General features: G+C 44.1%; 1 protein-coding gene across 1 annotated transcript; it reads left to right on the top strand.

Moving 5' to 3' along the window:
* The first annotated feature begins 86 nt into the window (after positions 1-86).
* efhc2 (EF-hand domain (C-terminal) containing 2) lies at positions 87-25,025 on the top strand. The gene is made up of 15 exons (XM_042306794.1): positions 87-412; positions 770-958; positions 1,103-1,253; positions 1,453-1,676; positions 2,054-2,305; positions 7,247-7,354; positions 7,648-7,786; positions 11,605-11,770; positions 12,661-12,803; positions 13,010-13,206; positions 13,297-13,430; positions 13,762-13,956; positions 22,960-23,052; positions 23,144-23,246; positions 24,169-25,025. The coding sequence occupies exons 1-15, from the start codon at positions 221-223 to the stop codon at positions 24,304-24,306; spliced, it is 2,424 nt and encodes an 807-aa protein (XP_042162728.1). The 5' UTR covers positions 87-220; the 3' UTR covers positions 24,307-25,025.
* Positions 25,026-25,034: the final 9 nt, after the last annotated feature.

Consider the following 25,034-nt stretch of genomic DNA (forward strand, 5'->3'; position numbering starts at 1 on the left):
TAATTTCAGATGAAAGAATGTCTGTGTCCTTCCTACAGCTATGAATTTAGGGTGCAGTTAATTGCCTGTCCTACTATTTGAGTAAAATTACCTTAATCAGCCAGATTTCATCTTTCAAGTTAGTCATCATTATTATGTCTAGCTTGTGTATTATACATAAAATGTTACAATGTAGCAAAATGTTTCTGCAATATTACAATTTTCTTAGAATGTTGCTAAAATGTTGCAACCCTGGATTCTGACGCTGCACTGTTGCCGGGCAACGCAAGATAACAGCACGCTCCATGGCAACCTCAAACGGGAAGGACGAAAGAACTTCTCACGAGTTAGACGGAGGGAAAAGTATATTTATATCCCAATTAATGCCACTATGGCACTGCCGATGCTGCCTGGAAATTCTCTCAACAAAAACGTAAGTTTTGTGCAATGTTTCCTGTTAAATTAGTGGATACATTTGAGATTATTTGGATTATTGACCCCAGTTAGCCTATTTTGCGAATTGAGACGAATAGAACAACGCATAGCTATGCTAGCATGCTCCCTAGCAGCATCGTCCATAGATTGTGCAAGTTCATTGCATTAAAATGCATTCCTGTTTGCTGCAAAAATCTTAAGAAAACACATTGAATATGATGAATTCCTCATTTTCTGACATTATCCTCTAAACTTAAAGGTTAAATAAATAAAAAATAAAGTCACAAACCATAATATTTTCTCTGAATATGGCTCTAGTCTTTACTTGACTGACTTGTGACATCCTTTCATCCAGTTGGGGAAAGACAAATTCCACAAGTCCCAGCATTTTGACTATTCCAACGGGGTCCGTATGATGGTGGGCTCAGGGAAGCCAGGCATTGGAGGGGAGTTGCTGTTGGGCCAGAAGTCTCAACCAAACTATTCTGTCTTCCCCAATGGAGAGGGCAGTGACACTCCATCATGGGTGGCATTTGACAAGCAGGTCTGTCATTGAATGTTTGTTGTGCTTTCCAAATAATCTTTGAACGGTGCAGTAGATTACAGACACACAGACTGACAGACAGACAGATAGACAGACTGAGTTGGACAGACTGCTCCGTTCTCACCATCCCACCCTCTCCCTCAGGTGCTGAGCTTCAATGCTTTCTTCCAGGAGGCTGTGCCTCAGAAGCGAGAGGAGAAATACCGCGTCAGGAAGTGTAAGATCTATTTCTACCTGGAAGACGACACCATCCAGGTGGTAGAGCCTGAATTAAAGAACAGCGGAATACCACAAGGTGAGGTATTTTAACCTAGGTCTTGAGCAGGTAAATTGCTGATTGAGATCTACCTGAATTTCTACCCCCTATTCAAACAGAAACCAGTACCTGCAAAAAGACGGATGATTACAGGAAAAGCCCTCTATGTTAAAGAGGTTTAACTATGACAAGATCTTTAAAAAAAAATTGAAATGTAATCGTTTTTTCCTATTTTCAGGAACGCTGATTCGTCGGCACCGCATCCCACTGCCCCCTCCAGATGATGAGTGCTTCTACACGGTGCACGACTTCAACATCAACCAGCAGATGGTGCTGTACTCACGCACTTTCATGGTCACCGACTGTGACCCCTTCACCAGAAACTTCCTCAGGAAGATGGGGGTACGGCTCAACCCCCCAACCTCCACTCCCCTGGACCCCTACAGCAACCTACGACAAGAGGTGGGATTAGGGAGTAGGGGGAATGAGGGAGGGTGAGAGGGAGGAAAAGAAGGATAACAGAGAAGGTGACATTATGGATTTAGTGGTACCATTTTCTGTGTTGAACATAGTGCTTTGCTATTGATCTAATGCCAAGGTGCCAGCCTGAGAAACATGTCACACTGAGCAGAAACTACTCAGAAACTACAGAAACTACAGCTCGCTGCACAGATGCCACCTGTCAGAAAACAATGACTGACATCTATTTATCGGATATTATGACAATTACATGACGTCTATACATACAGACACTATCTGTAGCTACCAAGCTGTATACTGTAGACTTTATGTATTATAAAGTATACAGTATTATCAATAATCTGTCTGTGTATCCACAGATGGAGAAGAGTATGAAGCCGCTTCGTCCATACGAGAGGCTGGACACGCTCAAGCAGTTCCTGGACCACGACCGCAATGTGCTGCGGTTCTTCTGCCACTGGGACGACTCAGAGAACATGTTTGGGGACCCGCGCGAGCTTACCCTGCACTACTTCTTGGCCGATGACACCATAGAGATCAGGGAGGTCATCTACCCCAACTCAGGCCGGGATGCCACCCCCAAGTTTCTGCACCGTAGCAAGCTGCCCAAGGTTAGATGGGAAATGTGTGTACAAAGCAATGGTTCCCAAACTTTTTCACTCGGGTCGCCTTTTCCATTATTGGGGTGCATCCAGCACGAGGTGTTTTTTGTTGTTGCCATTGTAAAGCAAAGGTCCTGCTTTCTACACATTTTGTCATATCCTATGTGTGTTCATGTGATATCTGAGTGACTCAGACATTACAACAAAATCAATGGGCTACAAAACCTAGCTAAAAAATGTTACTTGACATGGGCTAGTTGATCTGAACATTCCTGACAACTTACTGTATAAATAGCTTTCTAACGTCTGCAATGACAAGAGGAAAACTGCTGATGCACTGCCGAATTTCGAAATTGCACCTTTAGCATTCTACTATTACAACTTTCAAGAGTAAGTTGAATGCCCGATTGAGTTTAATTTTTTTTTTTTTTTATAATTTAAAAAAAAATCGTGCTCCCCACAGTTTGGGAACCACTGCCTTATTGGAGCAGAAAGCTTACAGACACTTTCCACTACCACGCTGTCAGCAGAGTTGACTTTCAGTGTCAGGTTTCACACCCCTCATTGGCATAGGGACTGGCGTGTCACATTTTCTGGCCTATCCAGACAAATGATTGATTTGCTCTGCCTCTGAGCAATGGAACTCAGCCTGTGAGACTGCATAGGAAAGGGGACAGTCTAGCGAATCCAGCAGCTGAGTTTTTATCTTGCTGTGATATTCTCAGTCGGATTTAGAGCTCTCAACATGAAAAAAGACTAAATCATTTTGTAGAATTGAAACAAGACCACTTTGTTTTGGTCACAGAGGTACGAAATCACTTTGTGTGGAAAGCTGAAGTTGTAACGAGTCTTCAAATATTTGAATGTTGTCTCTGTGTCGCTCAGAGGATGCTTGGCAGAAAATGCTCTGTTGTCAGTTATATGAAATGGGGCCAAATTTGTAGTCACTTAATATTCTAATATTTATTTTACAGTTATAATAAAGGTGAAATATTATATTAAGTTGTTTATAATTTGATTGTTACTCTTTTTAGAAAACGTTTCAGTAATTTCAAGCCTTATATTCATATGATTTTCTATATTTTCTTATAATATTTGTACTATGTACTTGAGCTTGTGTCCTCAAAAGTGATTCATTTTAAACCATTTATACCATAAAGGTTAGTTCCAAACCTTTCTAAAACTATGCAGCATTACAAGTTAGTGTTTATGGCCATCCCATTAAAAATAATTACTTTTGGGTATGTCTATTTAGGCGGAAATCTACATTTTGCCTTAACGTTCAAGGGGAAATTAAAGGAAGGGCAGAAGATAGGAAATCTAAACTACCATTGTTTCGCTGCTTTGAAGCATTTGTATCAGGGGAGTGATATGTTTTGGTTTGTAACGGTTTTCATGTGGTGAAGGAGAGTCGGACCAAAATGCAGCGTGTAGATTGCGATCCATGTTTAATGAACGAACGTAAACACAAATAAATACAAACACTACAAAACAAAGAACGTAAATGAACAAAACGAAAACCGAAACAGCCTATACTTGTGAAAACTAACAAAGACAGGAACAAGGACACATAGGACAATCACCCACGACAAACTCAAAGAATATGGCTGCCTAAATATGGTTCCCAATCAGAGACAACGATAAACACCTGGCTCTGATTGAGAACCACTCCAGACAGCCATAGACTTTGCTAGATCACCCCACTAGCTACAATCCCAATATATACACACCACATACAAAAACCCATGCCACACCCTGGCCTGACCCAATACATGAAGATAGACACAAAATACTTCGACCAGGGCGTGACAGAACCCCCCCTAAGGTGCGGACTCCCGAACGCAACTCAAAACAATAGGGAGGGTCCGGGTGGGCGTCTGTCCATGGTGGCGGCCCCGGCGCGGGACGTGGACCCCACTCAGTCAATGTCTTAGTCCCCTCTCCTCGCGTCCCTGGATAGTCCACCCTCGCCGCCGACCATGGCCTAGTAGTCCTCACCCAGAACCCCACTGGACTGAGGAGCAGATCGGGACTGAAGGACAGCTCGGGACTGAGGGACAGCTCGGGACTGAGGGGAAGCTCGGGAGTGAGAGAAAGCTCGGGAGTGAGAGAAAGCTCGGGAGTGAGAGAAAGCTCGGGAGTGAGAGAAAGCTCGGGAGTGAGAGAAAGCTCGGGAGTGAGAGAAAGCTCAGGCAGGTTGATGGATCTACCAGATCCTGGCTGGCTGGCAGATCCTGGCTGACTGGCGGATCCTGGCTGACTGGCGGATCCTGGCTGACTGGCGGATCCTGGCTGACTGGCGGATCCTGGCTGACTGGCGGATCCTGGCCGACTGGCAGTTCTGGCAGATCCCGGCTGACTGGCGGATCTGGAAGAGTCTGGTTGACTGGCGGATCTGGAAGAGTCTGGTTGACTGGCGGATCTGGAAGAGTCTGGCTGATCTGGAAGAGTCTGGCTGACTGGCGGATCTGGAAGAGTCTGGCTGACTGGCGGATCTGGAAGAGTCTGGCTGACTGGCGGATCTGGAAGAGTCTGGCTGACTGGCGGATCTGGAAGAGTCTGGCTGACTGGCAGATCTGGAAGAGTCTGGCTGACTGGCGGATCCTGGCAGACTGAAAGATCTGGCTGCTCCATGCTGACTGGCGGCTCTGGCTGCTCCACGCTGACTGGCGGCTCTGGCTGCTCCATGTAGGCTGACAGCTCTGGCGGCTTCTTACAGACTAGCAGCTCTGGCGGCTCCATGCAGACTGGCAGCTCCGTGCAGACTGGCAGCTCCTTGCAGACTGGCAGCTCCTTGCAGACTGGCAGCTCCTTGCAGACTGGCAGCTCCTTGCAGACTGGCAGCTCCTTGCAGACTGGCAGCTCCTTGCAGACTGACAGCTCCTTGCAGACTGACATCTCTGGCTGCTTCATGCAGACTGACAACTCTGGCTGCTCCATGCAGACCGACAGCTCTGGCTGCTTCATGCAGACCGACAGCTCTGGCTGCTTCATGCAGACTGACAACTCTGGCTGCTCCATGCAGGCTGGCAGCTCTGGCTGCTCCATGCAGGCTGGCAGCTCTGGCTGCTCCATGCAGGCTGGCAGCTCTGGCTGCTCCATGCAGGCTGGCAGCTCTGGCTGCTCCATGCAGGCTGGCAGCTCTGGCTGCGCTGAACAGGCGGGAGACTCCAGCAGCGCTGTAGAGGAGGAAGGCTCTGGCTGCGCTGAACAGGCGGGAGACTCCGCCAGCGCAGGAGAGGAGAAAGGCTCCGGCAGCGCTGGAGAGGCGACGCGCACTGTAGACCTGATGCGTGGTGCTGGCACTGGTGGTACTGAACCGAGGACACGCACAGGAAGCCTGGTGCGGGGAGCTATACGCGGAGCTGGAATATACCGCACCGGGCTATGCACCCGCACTGGGGACACCGTGCGCACCACTGCATAACACGGTGCCTGCCCGGTCTCTCTAGCCCCCCGGTAAGCACAGGGAGTTTGCGCAGGTCTCCTACCTGGCGTAGCCATACTCCCTGTGAGCCCCCCCCCAAGAAATTTTTGGGGCTGACTCTCGGTCTTCCGTCCTCGCTGCCGTGCTTGCTTCGCCAACTCCATTCTCCAATAACCTTCTGCGCACTGCTCCATCGAATCCCAGGCGGGCACCGGCACTCTCCCTGGGTCGACCGCCCACCTGTCTATCTCCTCCCAAGAAGTATAGTCCATACTGTCCTCCTCTTTGGGCTGCTCCTGTTGCCTCTTCTCCTGCTGCACCTTTGGGTGGCTACACTCCCCTGGTTTAGCCCAGAGTCCTCTCCCATCCAGAAATCCTTATTGCGCATCTCCTCTTTGGGCTGCTCCTGCCTGTTGACACGCTGCTTGGTCCGTTTGTGGTGGGTGATTCTGTAACGGTTTTCATGTGGTGAAGGAGAGTCGGACCAAAATGCAGCATGTAGATTGCGATCCATGTTTAATGAACGAACGTAAACACGAATAAATACAAACACTACAAAACAATGAACGAAACGAAAACCGAAACAGCCTATACTTGTGAAAACTAACAAAGACAGGAACAAGGACACTAAGGACAATCACCCACGACAAACTCAAAGAATATGGCTGCCTAAATATGGTTCCCAATCAGAGACAACGATAAACACCTGCCTCTGATTGAGAACCACTCCAGACAGCCATAGACTTTGCTAGATCACCCCACTAGCTACAATCCCAATATATACACACCACATACAAAAACCCATGCCACACCCTGGCCTGACCCAATACATGAAGATAAACACAAAATACTTCGACCAGGGCGTGACATGGTTGAAGTATAGTCAAAAGAGGAAAGGTGCCTCTCTTCCTCTTCTGCTTGAATGGCTTTGGCCTCCGCACCTCACAGAGCTCTCGTCCACTCTGACAGGTCTGCAGTAACATCTAGCCTCCCTGAAGCATCTTTCCTCATCTCTTCTCTAGTCACTGTTCAGACACTAACTCATCGTTCCTTTCCAGTTGTTTTCCTTTTGTAAAATCCAGTGATTGTCATGCTGTTTGCCTTTCTATAAATGTCATCCTGAAAGGTTGCATCTGAACCTCCTAGCCAGTTGGACATAACGATTTTCCCCAGATACAAATTAAATCTGTCCCTCAAGACAAATGATGATGATTTGGTCAGTCTATGTTCTTTCTCTTTCTCCCTGTTATGTTGCTTCCATGACCAAGAACCAGGAGGCAAGTACCAGCCAATCTGTGTGCTGTGGTTATGGTGGTGGTTTGGTGTAGTGTGGTTTGGTTTGGTGTAGTGTGGTTTGGTGTAGTGTGGTGTGGTTTGGTGTAGTGTGGTGTGGTTGGTGTAGTGTTTGGTGTATGTGTGTTTTAGCTTGGCCTGCGTGTTTCTATACCATGTAAGTGTGTGTGTGCGTGTGTGTTTCTGACTCTTCTCCATTGGTGTGTTTTCTCCTCTGTTCTCTCCTGCAGCATTCTCCCAACCCCAAGCGTCAGCCCGGAGATATCACAGACCGTACGGTGCTCAACGTCTTTGGTCCAATGGGCCAGGGAGGACGCTACATCCTGGACAGCCTCAAAGTAGGTGCTGTTGCGGAGTCTTTTTAGAGACAAAAATTGACACATTTGTCCATATTGAATGCTATACGGAAAATAAGCCTAGGGTTTATGTGACTGTAAGGGATGTTGTAGAAACAGCCGTTTGTTTCCAAAGGTTTTATCTGTTTCTTTGAGTGTACAGGATCAGTTTGATCCAGCATATTTTACTGCAAGATGGGAGCTTACTCTCAGCTAATCTCTCTCTCTCTCTCTTTTCTCTCTCTCTCTCTCTCTCTCTCTCTCTCTCTCTCTCTCTCTCTCTCTCTCTCTCTCAGACAGGTGCGGTCCATGAGCAGTTCTATAAGGACAGTGACCTGACTCTGGGGGGCATGGTCAACGTGTGGGGACGCAGGGTGGTCATCTGTGACTGTGACAACTTCACCAAAGAGTTCTACCGCTCCAAATACGGCATTGGTGAGACACGCACACACACACACACACACACACACACACACACACACACACACACACACACACACACACACACACACACACACACGATGCCATATCCCACACCCAAGTCCATCACCTGCGGTTCTGGTGTATAACCACAGGGTGTCAGTATAACTATAATAAACTAAGTTTCACTACCTTGACCATTCAAACTCAAGTGGTCGTGTTTGCTGTTTTCAGTGCCACTGTCAAGTATTTCCCATAATCTGAAAATGTTGTACATTTACCCTTAAATGCTCTCCATATCCCTAATTCAGATTGTGTCATTCATATTTAGTGAAGGCTCCATTTGTGACCTGTTGGAGATTAAAATAACATCATTATAATCATTTTATTATTATTATTATTATTATTACATTTTTTTATGCAATTCTCTCCATTCTATCAAAACCATGTAAGCCCTACAATAATCCCTGACAATAAATCAAATTGTGTTTATATACTGTATGAAACACAACATTGGTGGACTTGGGTGATAGAATGGCGTTTGCAGCACCGACATTATAGTTAACAAAGTTTTGGAATTATAGATTTCAGATGTATAACATTTTCCAGGTGCTCAAAGTGAGGATAACAGCCCCAGGCCTAACTGTCTCCCTGGCCCTGACCAACACTAGATACCAGTGATCGCCCCAACGCCGCCAGACATTTGGCCTCCTTGAGCGAGAAGCTTTCAAATGAAGCCGATATCAGCATGATTCATGCACTTGTGTTTTCGGCAACATATCTGACGCTTTGCGCCATCAAAATGGTGTCCGCTATCTGTAGATGGGAGGGTTTTGGGGGGTTCAACCAGTCTGCAGTAACCAAACTCTTGTCTGTGGGCGTTAGACTGCCAGTCCACCCCACCCTACCCCCCACCCCCCTCATGTGTTTTTAGGCTAGGTTAGGTTAGGCTGGCTATGGGGGGGTTCTCTGTATTAGTCACAGCCGATCAATGATAGAGAGGCCTGTTGGGGACCTCAGGGGGTCAAAGGTTATATAGGTTACTGTTACCCCTGTTGCCTTCTCTTTCCATCTCTACTCTTTCTCCTTCTTGCTCTTCTCTTCCTTCAACAGTTGTTGTCTCTCTCTATTGATCTATTTATCGCCCCCGTGTCTCTCCTTGTCTATATATATATTTATACACTACCAGTCAAAAGTTTTAGAACTCCTACTCATTCAAAGATTTTTCTTTATTTTTACTATTTTCTACATTGTAGAATAATAGTGAAGACACCAAAACTATAAAGCAACACACATGGAATCATGTAGTAACCAAAAAAGTGTTAAACAAATCAAAATATATTTTATATTTGAGATTCTTCAAAGTAGCCACCCTTTGCCTTGATGACAGTTTTGCACACTCTTGGCATTCTCTCAACCAGCTTCATGAGGTAGTCACCTGGAATGCATTTCAATTAACAGGTGTGCCTTCTTTAAAAAAAATTGTGGAATTTCTTTCCATCTTAATGCGTTTCAGCCAATCAGTTGTGTTGTGACAAGGTAGGGGTGGTACAGAGAATATAGCCCTATTTGGTAAAATATCAAATCCAAATTATGACAAGGACAGCTCAAATAAGCAAAGAGAAACGATAGTCCATCACTACTTTAAGACATGAAGGTCAGTCAATAAGGAAAATTTCAAGAACTTTGAAGTAGCCATCCTATTTCCAACAGTCTTGAAGGAGTTCCCACATATGCTGAACACTTGTTGGCTGCTTTAACTTCACTCAGCGGTCCGCCTCATCCCAAACCATCTCAATTGGGTTGAGGTCGGGTGATTGTGGAGGCCAGGTCATCTGATGCAGCACCGTCACTCTCCTTCTTGTTCAAATAACCCTTACACAGCCTGGAGGTGTGTTGGGTCATTGTCCTGTTGAAAAACAAATGATTGTCCCACTAAGCGCAAACCAGATGGGATGGCATATGGCTGCAGAATGCAGTGGTTGCCATGCTGGTTAAGTGCGCCTTGAATTCTCAATAAATCACAGTGTCACCAGAAAAGCAACCCCACACCATCACATCTCCTCCTCCATGCTTCACGGTTGGAACCACACATGCAGAGATAATCTGTTCACCTACTCTGCGTCTCACAAAGACACGGTGGTTGGAACAAAAATCTCAAATTTGGACTCATCAGACCAAAGGAAAGATTTCCACTGTTCTAATGTCCATTGTTCATGTTTCTTGGCCCAAGCAAGTCTCTTCTTATTATTGTTGTCTTTTAGTAGTGGTTTCTTTGCAGCATTTCGACCATTGAAAGCCTGATTCATGCAGTCTCCTCTGAACAGTTGATGTTGAGATGTGTCTGTTACTTGAACTCTGTGTAGCATTTATTTAGGCTGCAATTTCTGAGGTGCAGTTAACTCTAATGAACTTATCCTCTGCAGCAGAGGTAACTCTGGGTCTTCCTTTCCTGTGGCGGTCCTCATTAGAGCCAGTTTCATCATGATGGTTTTTGCAACTGCACTTGAAAAAACTTTCAAGCTTCTTGACATTTTCTGGATTGACTGACCTTCATGTCTTAAAGTAATGATGGACTATCATTTCTCTTTGCTTATTTGAGTTGTTCTTGTCATAATATGGACTTGATCTTTTACCAAATAGGGCTATCTTCTGTATACCAACCCTACCTTGTCACAACACAAATGATTGGCTCAAATGCATTAAGAAGGAAAGAAATTCCACAAATGAACTTTTAACAAGGCACACCTGTTAATTGAAACTCATTCCAGGTGACTACATCATGAAGCTGGTTGAGAGAATGCCAAGAGTGTGCAAAGCTGTCATCAAGGCAAAGGGTGGCTACTTTGAAGAATATAGAATATAAAACATATTTTCATTTGTTTAACACTTTTTTGTTTACTACATGATTCCATATGTGTTATTTCATAGTTTTGATGTTTTCACTATCATTCTACAATCTAGAAAATAGTACATATAAAGAAAAACCCTTGAATGAGTAGGTGTGTCCAAACTTTTGACTGGTACTGCATATACATACACTACCGTTCAAAAGTTTGGGGTCACTTAGAAATGTTCTTGTTTTTGAAAGAAAAGCACATTTTTTGTCCGTTAGAATAACATCAACTTGATCAGAAATACAGTGTAGACTTTAATGTTGTAAATGACTATTGTAGCTGGAAACAGCAGATTCTTTATGGAATATCTACATAGCCATACAGAGGCCCATTATCAGCAACCATCACTCCTGTGTTCCAATGGCACGCTGTGTTAACTAATCCAAGTTTATCATTTTAAAAGGCTAATTGAGCGTTAGAAAACCATTTTGCAATTATATTAGCACAGCTGAAAACTGTTGTGCTGATTAAAGAAGCAATAAAACTGGCCTTCTTTAGACTAGTTGAGTATCTGGAGCATCAGCATTTGTTGGTTCGATTACAGGCTCAAAATGACCAGAAACAAATAACTTTCTTCTGAAACTCGTCAGTCTATTCTTGTTCTGAGAAATTAAGGCTATTCCATGCGAGAAATTGCAATGAAACTGAAGATTTCGTACATCGCTGTGTGTGTACTTCTCCCTTCACAGAACAGCGCAAACTTTCTCTAACCAGAATAGAAAAAGGAGTGGGAGGCCCTGGTGCACAACTGAGCAAGAGAACAAGTACATTAGAGTGTCTAGTTTGAGAAGCAGATGCCTCACAAGTCCTCAACTGGCAGCTTCATTAAATAGTACCCGCAAAACACGTCTCAACGTCAACAGTGAAGAGGCGACTCTGGGATGCTGGCCTTGTATATATATCTCTCTTTATCCATTTCTTTGTCCGCTCTCTCAGAGGACTTCAGCCCAGTACAGTACAAGGCACCTCTGGCCCCTAAGCCCCCCAGGCCTGTACCTCCCTACAATGGCTTTGGCTCTGAAGAGGACTCTCTGTGCTCCTGCCAGGGCCTGCTGCCCAAACCCCCACAGAAAGACTTCCGCAAGCTCATGGAGAAAGACAGGTGAGAGTCAAGAAAGCACCACTCAGGAGATACTACTTAGGATAGGTCACTACAGTTCAAGTCAAAACGCTGTAAGACATTGTCGTTTGTAACTTACCTCTCATAAGTTTTACTCTTTAAAAAAAAAAACTTGATTCACTCCCCTCTGTATTTTATTTGGACAATGATGCTAAAATGTATAAATTAGGCTCTATACTCCAGCATTTTGGATTTGATATCAAATGTTTTATGAGGTGACAGTACATATCTGTTTTACCATTTAGAAAGGAATGCACTTTATGTGTCTAGTCCCCCCATTTGAAGAAGTCAGTATTTTGACAAATTCACTAATAGTGTATTAATATTGTCCAAAGTTTAGTATTTGCTCCCATATTCCTAGCACACAATGATTACATCAAGCTTGTGACTACAAACCTTTTGCAAATAAGAATAGAGGATGCTTCTGAACACCTCTACATTAATGTGGATGCTGCCATGATGATGGACAATTGTGAATAATGATGAGTGAGAAAGATCATACCACACCAAAAAATGCTAACCTCCCCTGTTATTGGTAATGGTGAGAGGTAATCTTTTTCCCTGTAACTTTCTCACTCATTATAGAGTCAAATTGACAGATTACAAAACCAAATTTACACATTTTAGCTTCACTTCACTGCCTTACAGCCTAAATGGGAGAATTACATTGTAGACACTTGACAGTAATATGTATGCTTCTTAGATGCTGTATCTACTGTAAGTGTCTAGATATATGTTAACTCCTCCCGCTGTGTGTGTGTGTGTGTGTGTGTGTGTGTGTGTGTGTGTGTGTGTGTGTGTGTGTGTGTGAGAGAGTGCCTGCCTGCTTGTCTGCATGCGTGCGTGTGTGTGTGTGTGTTTCCCCCTACCAGACAGGGCCTTGAGAGCAATGTGCTGAGGTTTATGGGCAAGATGGTGACTGAAAATCCCATCGACAGAGATAGACTCTTCATAATCTCCTTCTACCTCAGTGACGACACCATCTGTGTGTACGAACCGCCTCAGAGGAACACCGGTAGGGACCGTTTGGCTAGCTAGGACCAGGCTATTAGTCGACACTTCTAGAATACCCATAAGAGACAAGTAGACATACTAATGGGGATTACTTTATTTAGTTTCTCTCCTCCTCCTCTCTTCTGCAGTACTTTGACAGGTTGAGATGACTTCTTCCACATATTCCACACATAAACATCCCCCTCTTTGCCCCCCCCCACGCTCCAGGTGTGTTGGCGGGTAAGTTCCTTGAGCGTGGCAGAGTGAAGAAGCCTGGTCAGGAGCTGTTTAAGAGTGAGATGTCCCAGTATTTCAGTGCCCAGGACCTGTATGTAGGAGCCAGGATCAACCTCAACAACCAGGGCTTCCAGCTGATCGACGCTGATGAGTACGCCTTCAACTACATGGAGCAACACGCTGAGGAGGTGGGATGCACTTTCTCCTCTTCTTTACTTGTTTCTTCTCTTTTTCTCTCTCCTCTCCTCTCCTCATCTCGTCCTCTCCTCTCTATCCAGTTCCCAAGGGCTAACATGGGCTCCATTATCAGTAAGATCCGCTCCATCCCTGAGGACAAACAGAATGAGATTAAACAGTTCCTCACCCTCAGTGACCCTGGAAACACTGGACTGATCCCCTACGAACCCTTCAGGTAGTACACTCCTCTTTCTTCTCTCTCTAGACAGCCGTTTACAGTATGTTTGGGTGTTTTCTGATTCAGATCTTCAGATCCAAAACAAATCCAGATCCAAATGAGATTGAGGCCAGGAACTAGAGCCCCAGTACCAAGATTTAGTAGTCATCAAACTATGGTGTTCATAAGCAGTTTATAAGCAGACCCTTGAAGCAAATGTTTCTGGTTGTGTGTGTGTGTGTGTGTGTGTGTGTGTGTGTGTGTGTGTGTGTGTGTGTGTGTGTGTGTGTGTGTGTGTGTGTGTGTGTGTGTGTGTGTGTGTGTGTGTGTGTGTGTGTGTGTTTGCCAGGGGCCTGCTGGTGGGTCTGGAGTGTGGTCTGTCGGAGCATGAGGTGATGATGCTCGGTCGTTGTTTCTGTGAGCGCCAGCAGCCCGAGGCAGAGGTGGGTCTCATGCTGGCTGTGGCTCAGGACCACCTACGCAAGAAACACTTTGAGAGCTTCTCCGACATGACCAGAGCCTTCACACACGAGGACCGACACAGGTAGGGAGTCATACACACACTCAGGCACAGACATACAGGGACGTGGACACGCAGGTACACACACATGTACACGATTGGGGAGTAACGGATCACATGTTTACAGATACATGTTTACACATAATTTAGAAAAACTAGATGATTACTTCTAGGATTACTTTTAAAATCAGAAAGGATGTTTGCGTGAGTGTTTTCTGACACCTTTCTGTTTTCTCAAATGCATTCGAATCAGCATAGAAAAAAATTGCAATTTTAAGTTGGTTCTGCCTGAGCAAGTCTGACCACAAATCAGAGACCACTATGATGAACCACCAGGAGAAGGAATAGGCTTTTGTAGGCTACAGTCAAAGCTATGCCTTCCAAAGATGATCCAACTTGAATAAACGCTCGGAGGTAAGGATGACATCAGTGGTGTAGTCTACGGCGATACGGATATCACTTGTTATTGATATCTACAAGGCACATTGATGTGAATCACCATGCTGCTCTCTCGTTTAGCTATTTGCGCCTTACGGATTGTGGTTGTTGTGGATGGATGTTCACAGATCTAAACGTGTATTTGAACCCAATAATGGTTGAATTGAAGACATTTAAACGGCCTATTAATCATTGTTTTTGTGACCAGTGGACAGCCAGTGAAAAATGCGTTCTTGCTGCAGTGCGGTTCCCAGCCATATGGAATAAAAGTTTAAGAGTTCCTCCCTTCTAAACTCGCTCGTGTTGTGCTCCATACTGTCAAAAACAACTTTAATTTAAGAAGACCACGATTAGGGCTTTTATTGCTCAATCTAATTAGTGCTGATTCAGAAATAATTATTCCATAGGCCTACCACCAAAATCTGCTCATGCTCAAACTCGCACACTTTTGATAGACTTCAACAGATGCAAATTACACTTCCTGACCAAAAGTATGTGAACACCTGCTCGTCGAACATCTCTTTACAAAATCCATTAATATGGAGTTGGTCCCCCTTTGCTTCTATATCAACCTTCAGTCTTCTGGGAAGGCTTTCCACTAGATGTTGGAACATTGCTGCGGGGGCTTCCATTCAGCCATGAGCATTAGTGAGGTCGGGCACTGATGTTGGGCGATTAGGCCTGGCTCGCAGACAGCATTCCAATTCATCCCAAAGGTGTTTGATGGGGTTGAGGTCAGTGCTCTGTGCAGGTCAGTCAAGTTCTTCCACAGCCATCTCAGCAAACCATTTTTGTATGGACCTCGCTTTGTGCACGGGGGCATTACATGTGAAGCGCTCCAAAAACGCTTTTACTCATGTGAAATGTAACTGTGATTATTATTATCTGACCCTGCTGGTCATCTATGAACGTTTGAACATCTTGGCCATGTTCTGTTATAATCTCCACCCGGCACAGCCAGAAGAGGACTGGCCACCACTCATAGCCTGGTTCCTCTCTAGGTTTCTTCCTAGGTTCTGGCCTTTCTAGGGAGTTTTTCCTAACCACCGTGCTTCTACACCTGCATTGCTTGCTGTTTGGGGTTTTAGCCTGGGTTTCTGTACAGCACTTTGTGACATCGGCTGATGTAAAAAGGGCTTTATAAATACATTTGATTGATGGAAGTGTTCCAAAAACACATTTTCACATTATTTCACATGTGAAATGTCACATTTGAAGTGTTCCAAAAGCAAGTTTTCACATGATTTCACATGTAATATCACGATAAGATTTCCAAAAACAAGTTTTCAAATGTGAAATGTTACATGTCAATTGTTCCCCAAAAACATTTTCACATGTGAAATGTTCCAAAAACACATGTTTTCACATGATATGAAATTTCACATTCAACGTGTGAAATCATGGGATTTTCCACATGTGAAATCATGTAACATGAAATTACACTGTTAGCAATTGCTGTTCGTTTTGTGGGAAATATTTGTCATTGTGTTGTACATTTATACAGTAATACGATACTGTATTAGTGTTTTGCTATAAACAGTGCCTTCGGAAAGTATTCAGACCCCTTGACTTTTTCCACATTTTGTTAGGTTACAGCCTTATTAAAAAATGGATTTAAAAAAATATATATCCTCATCAATCTACACACATCACCCCAAATGTCAAAGCAAAAACATGTTTTTGGACATTTTTGCTAATTTATTCGAAATAAACAACTGAAGTATCACAAGGTATTCAGACCTTTTACTCAGTACTTTGTTGAAGCACCTTTGGCAGTGATTACAGCCTTTGAGTCTTTTTAGGTATGACGCTACAAGTTTGGCACACCTGTATTTGGGGAGTTTCTTCCATTTTTCTCTGTAGATCCTCTCAAGCTCTATCAGGTTAGATGGGGAGCGTTGCTGCACAGCTATTTTCAGGTCTTTCCAGAGATGTTCAAGTCCTGGCTCTGGCTGGGCCACTCAAGGACATTCGGAGACTTGTTTCCCGAAACCATTCCTGCATTGTCTTGGCTGTGTGCTTAGGGTCGTTGTCCTCTTAGAAGGTGACCCTTCGCTCTGTCTGAGGTCCTGAGTGCTCAGGAGCAGGTTTTCATCAAGGATCTCTCTGTACTTTGCTCCGTTCATCTTTCTCTCTGAGAGTCTTTAGGTGCCTTTTGGCAAACTCCAAGCAGGCTGTCATGTGCTTTTTACTGAGGAGTGGCTTCCATGTGGCCACTCTACCATAAAGGCCTGATTGGTGGAGTGCTACAGAGACGATTGTCCTTCAGGAAGGTTCTCCCATCTCCACAGAAGAACTCTAGAGCTCTGTCAGAGTGGCCATCAGGTTATTGGTCACCTCCCTGACCAAGGCCCTTCTCCCCCGATTGCTCAGTTTGGTGAGGCGGCCAGCTCTAGGAAGTCTTGGTGGTTCTGAACTTCCACTGTGTTCATGGGACAACCTTCAATGCTGCAGACATTTTTTGGTACCCTTCCCCAGATCTGTACTTCGACACAATCCTGTCTCGGAGCTCTATGGACAATTCCTTCAACCTCATGGCTTGGTTTTTGCTCTGACATGCATTGTCAACTGTGGGACCTTATATAGACAGGTGTGTGTCTTTCCAAATCATGTCCAATCAATTGAATATGCAAAAGAAAAGGAGAGCCACACACTCTAGGAGCTCAGATGCAATAATTGAATAACCTAATAACCAATGTTTTGACAGACAAGCTGTCTACATCAGGGTACAATCAATTGAATTTACCACAGGTGTAGTCCAATCAAGTTGTAGAAACATCTCAAGGATGATCAATGGTATCAGGATGCACCTGAAATCAATTTCTAGTTTCATAGCAAAGGGTCTGAATAGTTATGTAAATAAGGTATTTGTGTTTTTATGTTTAATACATTTGCAAAACATCTAAAAACCTGTTTTCGCTTTGTCATTATGGGATATTGTGTGTAGATTGAGGATATTTTTATTTTAATCAATTTTATAATAAGGCTGTAACGTAACAAAATTTGGAAAAAGTCAATGGGTCTGAATACTTTCCGAAGGCACTGTAAATACTGTCAATTGCAATGCACTTGGAGGTACGCTACTTTTTTGGCCTGTCCTGCAATTCAACTTGGCATGCCTCACTTGCAATTACATTTAAACTTATAGGATACTTTAGATGGACTTTTATTTTATAGTAAGTTACCGGCTACTGGGTTACGGTGAAATTAGTGGAAACAACTTTTTTTTCTCCCCAATTTCGTGATATCCAATTGTTAGTCGTTATTGTCTTGTCTCATCGCTACAACTCCCGTACGGGCTCGGGAGAGACGAAGGTCGAAAGCCATGCATCCTCCGATACACAACCCAACCAAGCCGCACTGCTTCTTAACACAGCGCGCGTCCAACCCGGAAGCCAGCCACACCAATGTGTCGGAGGAAACACCGTAGGCCTAGCGACCTGGTCAGTGCACACTGCGCCCGGCCCGCCACAGGAGTCGCTAGTGCACGATGAAACAAGGATATCCCTACCGGCCAAACCCTCCCTAACTCGGGCGACGCTATGCCAATTGTGCGTCGGCCCATTGACCTCCCGGCCTGGGGGAAACAACTTTTAATGTAATTTCTAACTCTATTTTGTCAGTAAAATAACAACAACAAACTGTATTCAGAAATTCCAATTATGTTCAATGCTGTAAAATCAGTAATTTGGTTTCCTTATTGAATTGACTGGAACTTAAATGGAATTGACCTCAACATTGGTTAGCACTCTTGGGACGCAGCCACACTTGGGATTTGAACTCACAACTTCTTAGATGACAGCAACCTGAATACCCTTCTTTGTCACCAGGTCTGTGACAATGACAGCGATCGACCACAGATTTATTGGCAAGAATACATTCCTCCACTTTGCTAAAAGTTTCCCGGGATCAAGTCAATAATTGTGTGATTATCCAACAACACCAAATAAAAAAGTAGCAGTGTTCAGGGACACTTGACATAATTAAAAAAAAAAATACTAGGCAAGTCAGGTAAGAACAAATTCTTATTTACAATGACTGCCTACCCCAGATTACGCTACGCCAGTTGTGCGCTATGGGACTCCCAATCACGGCCGGATGTGAGTCAGACTGGATTCGAACCAGGGACTGTAGTGATGCCTCTTGCACTGAGATGCAGTGCCTTAGACCGCTGCGCCACTCGGGAGCAAAAGGCCTAGATTTAAGCATAAAAGGGCAATAGCCGACACCTACATAGCTGGTCCTTTGGCAGTGTCAGAGCTATAACTACGTTACGGTGCCATGTTGTTCCCTGGTGTACAAAAAGGTCAAGGGTACAGAGGTACAAATAGGAACTCACATGGTATTGGTCGGTACCTTTTAGAGTACATGTGCAGATAATCTAGTATAATGGTGAATTTTTCTACCCAATATTTTACATTTTAATGCTGCGTTCATAACCATGTGGGAGGTGGTCCTTTACCAGTTGTGAAGTCGTAAATACCAGTTGGATGCTTTCAACTTGTTGAGAAACACTGATTGGCTAATGGCCAACAAGCTGCATAAACCATAAACTAAAAGTACAGGTATCATGCTTGTAAACAAATTATAGTGTTCAAAAACCATATTAATTGATAGCTTTTTATTAATAATGTTTTGTTGTTGCATTTAACGCAAAAATGCTGTTATAAAGGTAATTTCCTTAGTAGGTCATGTCAGAGGTCAGCATGTGAGAGAACGGGGAGCTCAGGATAACGGACGAGTTTCCCACCAGCAATTACCAGTTCGAGGGCTGTTCAAGTGTATTTTTCCTAGTCATGTGTGGTAAATTCCCACTTTCCACTTGGTTACAAACGCAGCATTAAGCTAGGAAACTCAGAAATGTCTGACTCGCCAACTGGTTGTAGTTGATCACGTGCGGCATTCAACCAATTAACGAATTGATCATTTCAGTGTTCCAACTAGCATGTGAACGAGGCTATACTGCACTTTGAAACGTTGGTGGAGCCATGTGCTTGTGGGGGCTCATTAGCATATTTAAGAGCATGGTCTAAAATATGATGTATTTGTGCCAACCGTCAGTCCAAATGATGTACCAGTTTAAATGGTTTTATCATTGTGTTTAAGGTTGAGTACCTTTTATGACACAGTCAGAGCTGTCATTTTTGTAAGAGCTTGTGCCAATCAAGATCTGAGCTGTGAGTACTTGAATGGCAGCTGGTTCACAGGAAGTTCATGTTTAATTTTGACCTCAATGTCATAAGCTTTGCTTATGAACAGACTTCAACAGAACATATGAACAGAATACAACACAGCAGATTAACTGGGATGACATTCCCTTCCATGGGAGACCAAAAAGAGTTGGCTGAAAGCCACACCTCCAATAAGCTACACCTGCACTCTTCTGATAGGCTTCCCCTGCTACAGTATGCTGCCAATCAGAAAGTGATGCCCATGTTGTCAACAGAAGAGTCCGTGAATGCACAGTAGATCACTGGCATGGATTGCTAGTGGCAGCAAGTGTCCTGTGAGTTACTGGTAAAATGACTGTAAATATTACAATAACTTACTAAATAGTAATTTCCAGGTAAGAAATTAGAAATTCACATCAACAAGTTGCCAGGTCGCAGTTGTAAATGAGAACTTGTTCTCAACTGGCCTACCTGGTTAAATAAAGGTGAAATACTGGAAAAGGCACAATAAACTATTTGCAGTGCAGCTCATTACTGACACGTTCTCTTACAAAGTTTAAAACATTGCTGCACTCCCAACCATGAGGTTGCAAGTTCAAATCCCCAAAGAATTCATGTGTATTTCACGATCGTGTCATTGAGCACTGCTACTTTTACATTGGTGGAGATAATTGGACAATTATTTACTTGATTCTGGACAGCTTTAAGCAAAGTGCAGAAACGCATTCTTGCCAATAAGTCTGTGGCCCATATCTCTTTCATGCTCACAGATCTGGTGGTGTAGCTGCACTGTAGCAGGACATTTCAGGTTATTAGCAACCGAGAGGGTATGAGTTTCAATCCCATTTTGGCTACGTCCCAATTGTGGTCACAGTACCAGATTTTACAGTAATTGAAATAAGAATACAGCAGAATACTGTCCTTTAGAAGTTTTTATATATATTTACTTCATTTTTTTCTGCAACTTTAGGCAAAATGCAGAAGTGTATTCTTGGCAATAAATATATACCATATTTCCACAATGTCCACATTATGCAAACAGCATCATATTCATTTAGCTGTAAAATGCTGCTGTAAAAATACAGCATCGTATTCATGGTATGACATGTTTCACATGAGATTGTGTTTTAACATGCTCACGTGTTATCATGTGTAGTTCCATTTTATCGCATTGAGATTTTGCCTCCCCATGTTGTCCCATTTATTTCACATGAGATTGTGTTTTAACGTGCTCACATGTTGTCACGTGTAGTTTTACGTTATCACATGTTGTCACATGTTATCACATGTTATCACATTAACTTCACATTAAATCACGTGATCAACATGAGACACACAAGAAGAACGCTAACCTCCCCTGTTATTGTAATGGTGAGAGGTTAGCGTGTTTTGGGGGTATGATATTTGTGCATCTGTGACTTTCTCACTCATCATTATTTATGATTCATTCAGGACTATCCGTAATCAGGATAGCATCCACATTAACTATAAGTGTTTAGAAGCATATTCTATTTTTATTTACAAAAAAAGTGACTCCAAGTGACTCCAAAATGACACAATACATTATTTACCATTCATTTCTATTGGGCGCAAAATAATCAGAAAAACAGCCAAAACAAACAGCAAATGCATCCAACAAGTTGTAGAGTCACAAGCTTGATGTCATCATTGTGTGATAGGAATATGGGACCAAATAATAAAGTTTAAAAGTGAATGTACAAAAAGTTTACCTGATATAGATGAAAATTCCCTCAAATTAAACCTCATAGTCATTGTATAATTTCAAATCCAGTGCTGGAATAGAAAAAATGTGGCACTGTCTCCATACTTTTGGAGCTCACTGTACATGTATGGGTGTGCACACACACACTTTCACACACACACTTTTCACACACACACACCACACACACACACACACACACACAGTTCTTCCACACCAATCTCGACACACCATTCCTGTATGGACCTTGCTTTGTTCACGGGGGCATTGTCATTCTGAAACAAGAAAGGGCCTTCCCCAAACTGTTGTCACAAATTTGGAAGCACAGAATCGTCTAGAATGTAATTGTATGCTGTACCATTAAGATTTCCCTTCACTGGAACTAAGGGACGTATCCCGAACCATGAAAAACAGCCCCAGACCATTATTCCTCTTCCACCAAACTTTCAAGTTGGCATTATGCAATTGGGTTGGTAGCATTTTCCTGGCATCGGCAAAACCCAGATTCGTCCGTTGGTCTGCCAGATGGTGCGTGATTCATCACTCCAGAGAACTCGTTTCCACTGCTCCAGAGTCCAATGGCAGCGAGTTTTACACCACTTCAGCCAACGCTTGGCATTGTGATCTTAGGCTTGTGTGCTGCTGTCGGCCATGGAAACCCATTTAATGAAGCTCCCGACACTCCAAAGGCAGTTTGGAACTCGATAATGAGTGTTACAACCAAGGGACAAGATGATTTTTACATGCTACGCGCTTCATCACTCGCCGGTCCCTGTGAGCTTGTGTGGCCTACCACTTTGCAGCTGAGCCGTTGTTTCTCCTAGACATTTCTACCTCAGAATAACAACACTTCCAGTAGACTAGGTCAGCTCTAGCAGGGCTGAAATTTGACGAACTGACTTTTTGGAAATGTGACATCCTATGACAGTGCCACGTTGAAAGTCACTGAGTGCTTCAGTAAGGCCATTCTACTACCAATGTTTGTCAATGGAGATTGCATGGCTGTGTGCTCGATTTTATACACTTGTCAGCAATCGATGTGGCTGAAATAGCCAAATCCACTTATTTGAAGGGTTGTCCACAAACTTTTGTATATATAGTGTATATACCCCATACCCACACACACAGAGCCACACAGGCAGGTACCGTCACGGCCCGCCATCAATCAGTTGGCCAGCGGCCCCAGATCCTTAGCTGCTTGAGTAGCAGCAATTAGTTCCAGCAGTGTGTGAGTGGAGCATTGGAACCAGATGATCCCCACAGACCTGCATATTATGTAGCAGTCACACACACACACACACACACACATACACACACACACACACACACACAACACACACACGCACAGTAGAAATGTGGCATAAAGGAAATTGATAGCTAGCCACGCCACAGGGTCAATCAGCATAGCTTGTTTATGTGGCCATGTAGTTACCCTGGGTTAGTTTCAGATTTGTCTAAAATGTCCTCCCTACCCAATGCCCCTGTAATGAAGACAGTATGTCATAATGTCAAGAACTGGCTCCAGACTACTCAAAAGCACAGGGAAAACAACTGTGGCCTCTCTCACACACACACACACACACGCACATGCATACACGTGCACACACACACACACACACTCAAGCCTTTCATCAATGATGATTTCTCATCTGTGCTTGCCTAATATCTGTGCTCGTCCGGTCTGGTCTGTGTATCCAGGACTGGTCATCTCTCCACCAAGGAGGCCAGGACCATCTGTAAGGCCTTCCAGCTGCCACTGGCTGAGGACCTGTTGAGGGCCCTCCTCAAGAAGTAAGAAATTAGATCTGAAAGAAAGAGGAGTAGCACTGGGAGTGGAAGTGTGCTTATACAACAGTTCATCAGAGTCCTGTGGTGTGTCCAGGTTTGATGCAGGCTCTGAGGAGATGGACTACCATGCCTTTCTGGCAGGGATCAACTGGAGAGAGAACCCTGCTCCCCCTGTCCTGCCTGACGACGCCCTGAAGGTGAGAGACTCAGTGGGTCATTTAGCATGAGAGAGATTTAGCGTATGGCACAGAGCCAGCTAAAAAGATCCATCTGCACTTTTTATTGTTTATTTCACATTTCACTTGCTTTGGCAATGTAAACATATTTTTCCCATGCCTATAATGCCTCTTGAATTGAGAGAGAGAGAGCACTGTTTGTGAATCAGTCTCTTCGCGTGTGTGTGCATGCCCGTGAGCTTGCATGTGTGTGTGTGTGTGTGAGAGCCTGTGCGTCTGTATTGTCTCTGTCATTCTCTCTTCGTTCTCTAGCAGTGTACTTTCACTGGTTCCCAGCTCCTCTCTTCCTCATGCAGTCTAAAGCCCAAACTAGTCAGGGATCCTCTGGTGGGGTAAACTGCCTTTCTAAACCTGCTCCACAGACCCACGTGAGAGGAGTGACAATGGCTGCCGTGACTTTGCCTCTTCACGTCCTCACATTTTTTCTCACTCTGATAACATCAGAAGAGTTGCCTATTTCTGCTTGAGGACTTGCTTTGTGTTGATTGGCCCATCATCCAGGCTCTGTTATTTTCCTGATTGTCTTCTGCTGATGCCTGGGATTTACCTGTATCCGCCTGGGACTCTTGTCTCTGTGGAGCTACTGTAACACACTGTTTGAACAATAATGCACATGCTTTTTTACCACTAACATTGCACTATTTTAATGCCAATGCTGTAAGGTTTTGTGAATGTATTTGGCGTGCATAACCCTTGTCTACCTCCACATTCAGGGACGTTACTAGTGTGCCAGTGATTTCATTTTGTACATCTAACCTTTATTTAACCAAGCAAGTCAACTGTCATCCCCAATCAGGGCCTAGTCCAGTGTCTTGTCTTGTCTTGTCTTCAGCCCTTTGTCTTGCTGTTGTTGAATTGAATCAACTTTATTGATTGTCCACAGTTCAACGTGGACTGGAGCAGGGAAGCCAGAGACCCAGAGGTGAAGAGCATCAACTACTCTGTCCTTCTGGAAGACGTGTTCGGTAGTGTCAACACCAACTCTAACCAACCCAACACTGTAACCAACCCAACACTGTAACCAACCCAACACTCTAACCAACCCGACACTCTAACCAACCCAACACTCTAACCAACCCGACACTCTAACCAACCCAGCACTCTAACCAACTCAACACTCTAACCAACCCGACACTCAAACCAACAGCACTCTAACCAACCTGACACTCTGACCAACCCAACACTCTAACCAACCCGACACTCTAACCAACCCAACACTCTAACCAACACTCTAACCAACCCAACCCAACACTCTAACCAACCCAACACTCTAACCAACCCGACACTCTAACCAACCCGACACTCTAACTAACCCAACACTCTAACCAACCCGACACTCTAACCAACACTCTAACCAACGCTCTAACCAACACTCTAACCAACCCGACACTCTAACCAACCCGACACTCTAACCAACCCGACACTCTAACCAACCCGGCACTCTAACCAACCCAACACTCTAACCAACCCAACACTCTAACCAACCCAACACTCTAACCAACCCAACACTCTAACCAACCCAACACTCTAACCAACCCAACACTCTAACCAACCCAACACTCTAACCAACCCAACACTCTAACCAACCCAACACTCTAACCAACCTAACCCAGCACTCTAACCAACCCAGCACAAGGACAGAGAGATAGCAAGGAGTACCAGCAGATCATCATCCTATGAACTCAATCACCTCTGTGTATATTTTCACTTTCAATTAAAGAACATGGATTACATTTGCAACCAAACATC

This window comes from Oncorhynchus tshawytscha, linkage group LG26 (genome assembly GCF_018296145.1).
Source record: "Oncorhynchus tshawytscha isolate Ot180627B linkage group LG26, Otsh_v2.0, whole genome shotgun sequence".
Classification (NCBI taxonomy): domain Eukaryota; kingdom Metazoa; phylum Chordata; class Actinopteri; order Salmoniformes; family Salmonidae; genus Oncorhynchus; species Oncorhynchus tshawytscha.

Excerpts from the sequence above, each read along its gene's own strand:
- efhc2 (XM_042306794.1), top strand. The coding sequence starts at position 221 with ATGTTGCAACCCTGGATTCTGACGCTGCACTGTTGCCGGGCAACGCAA. Across the intron at positions 959-1,102 it reads GGGTGGCATTTGACAAGCAG|GTGCTGAGCTTCAATGCTTT; the intron begins GTCTGTCATTGA and ends CCTCTCCCTCAG. Across the intron at positions 1,677-2,053 it reads ACAGCAACCTACGACAAGAG|ATGGAGAAGAGTATGAAGCC; the intron begins GTGGGATTAGGG and ends GTGTATCCACAG.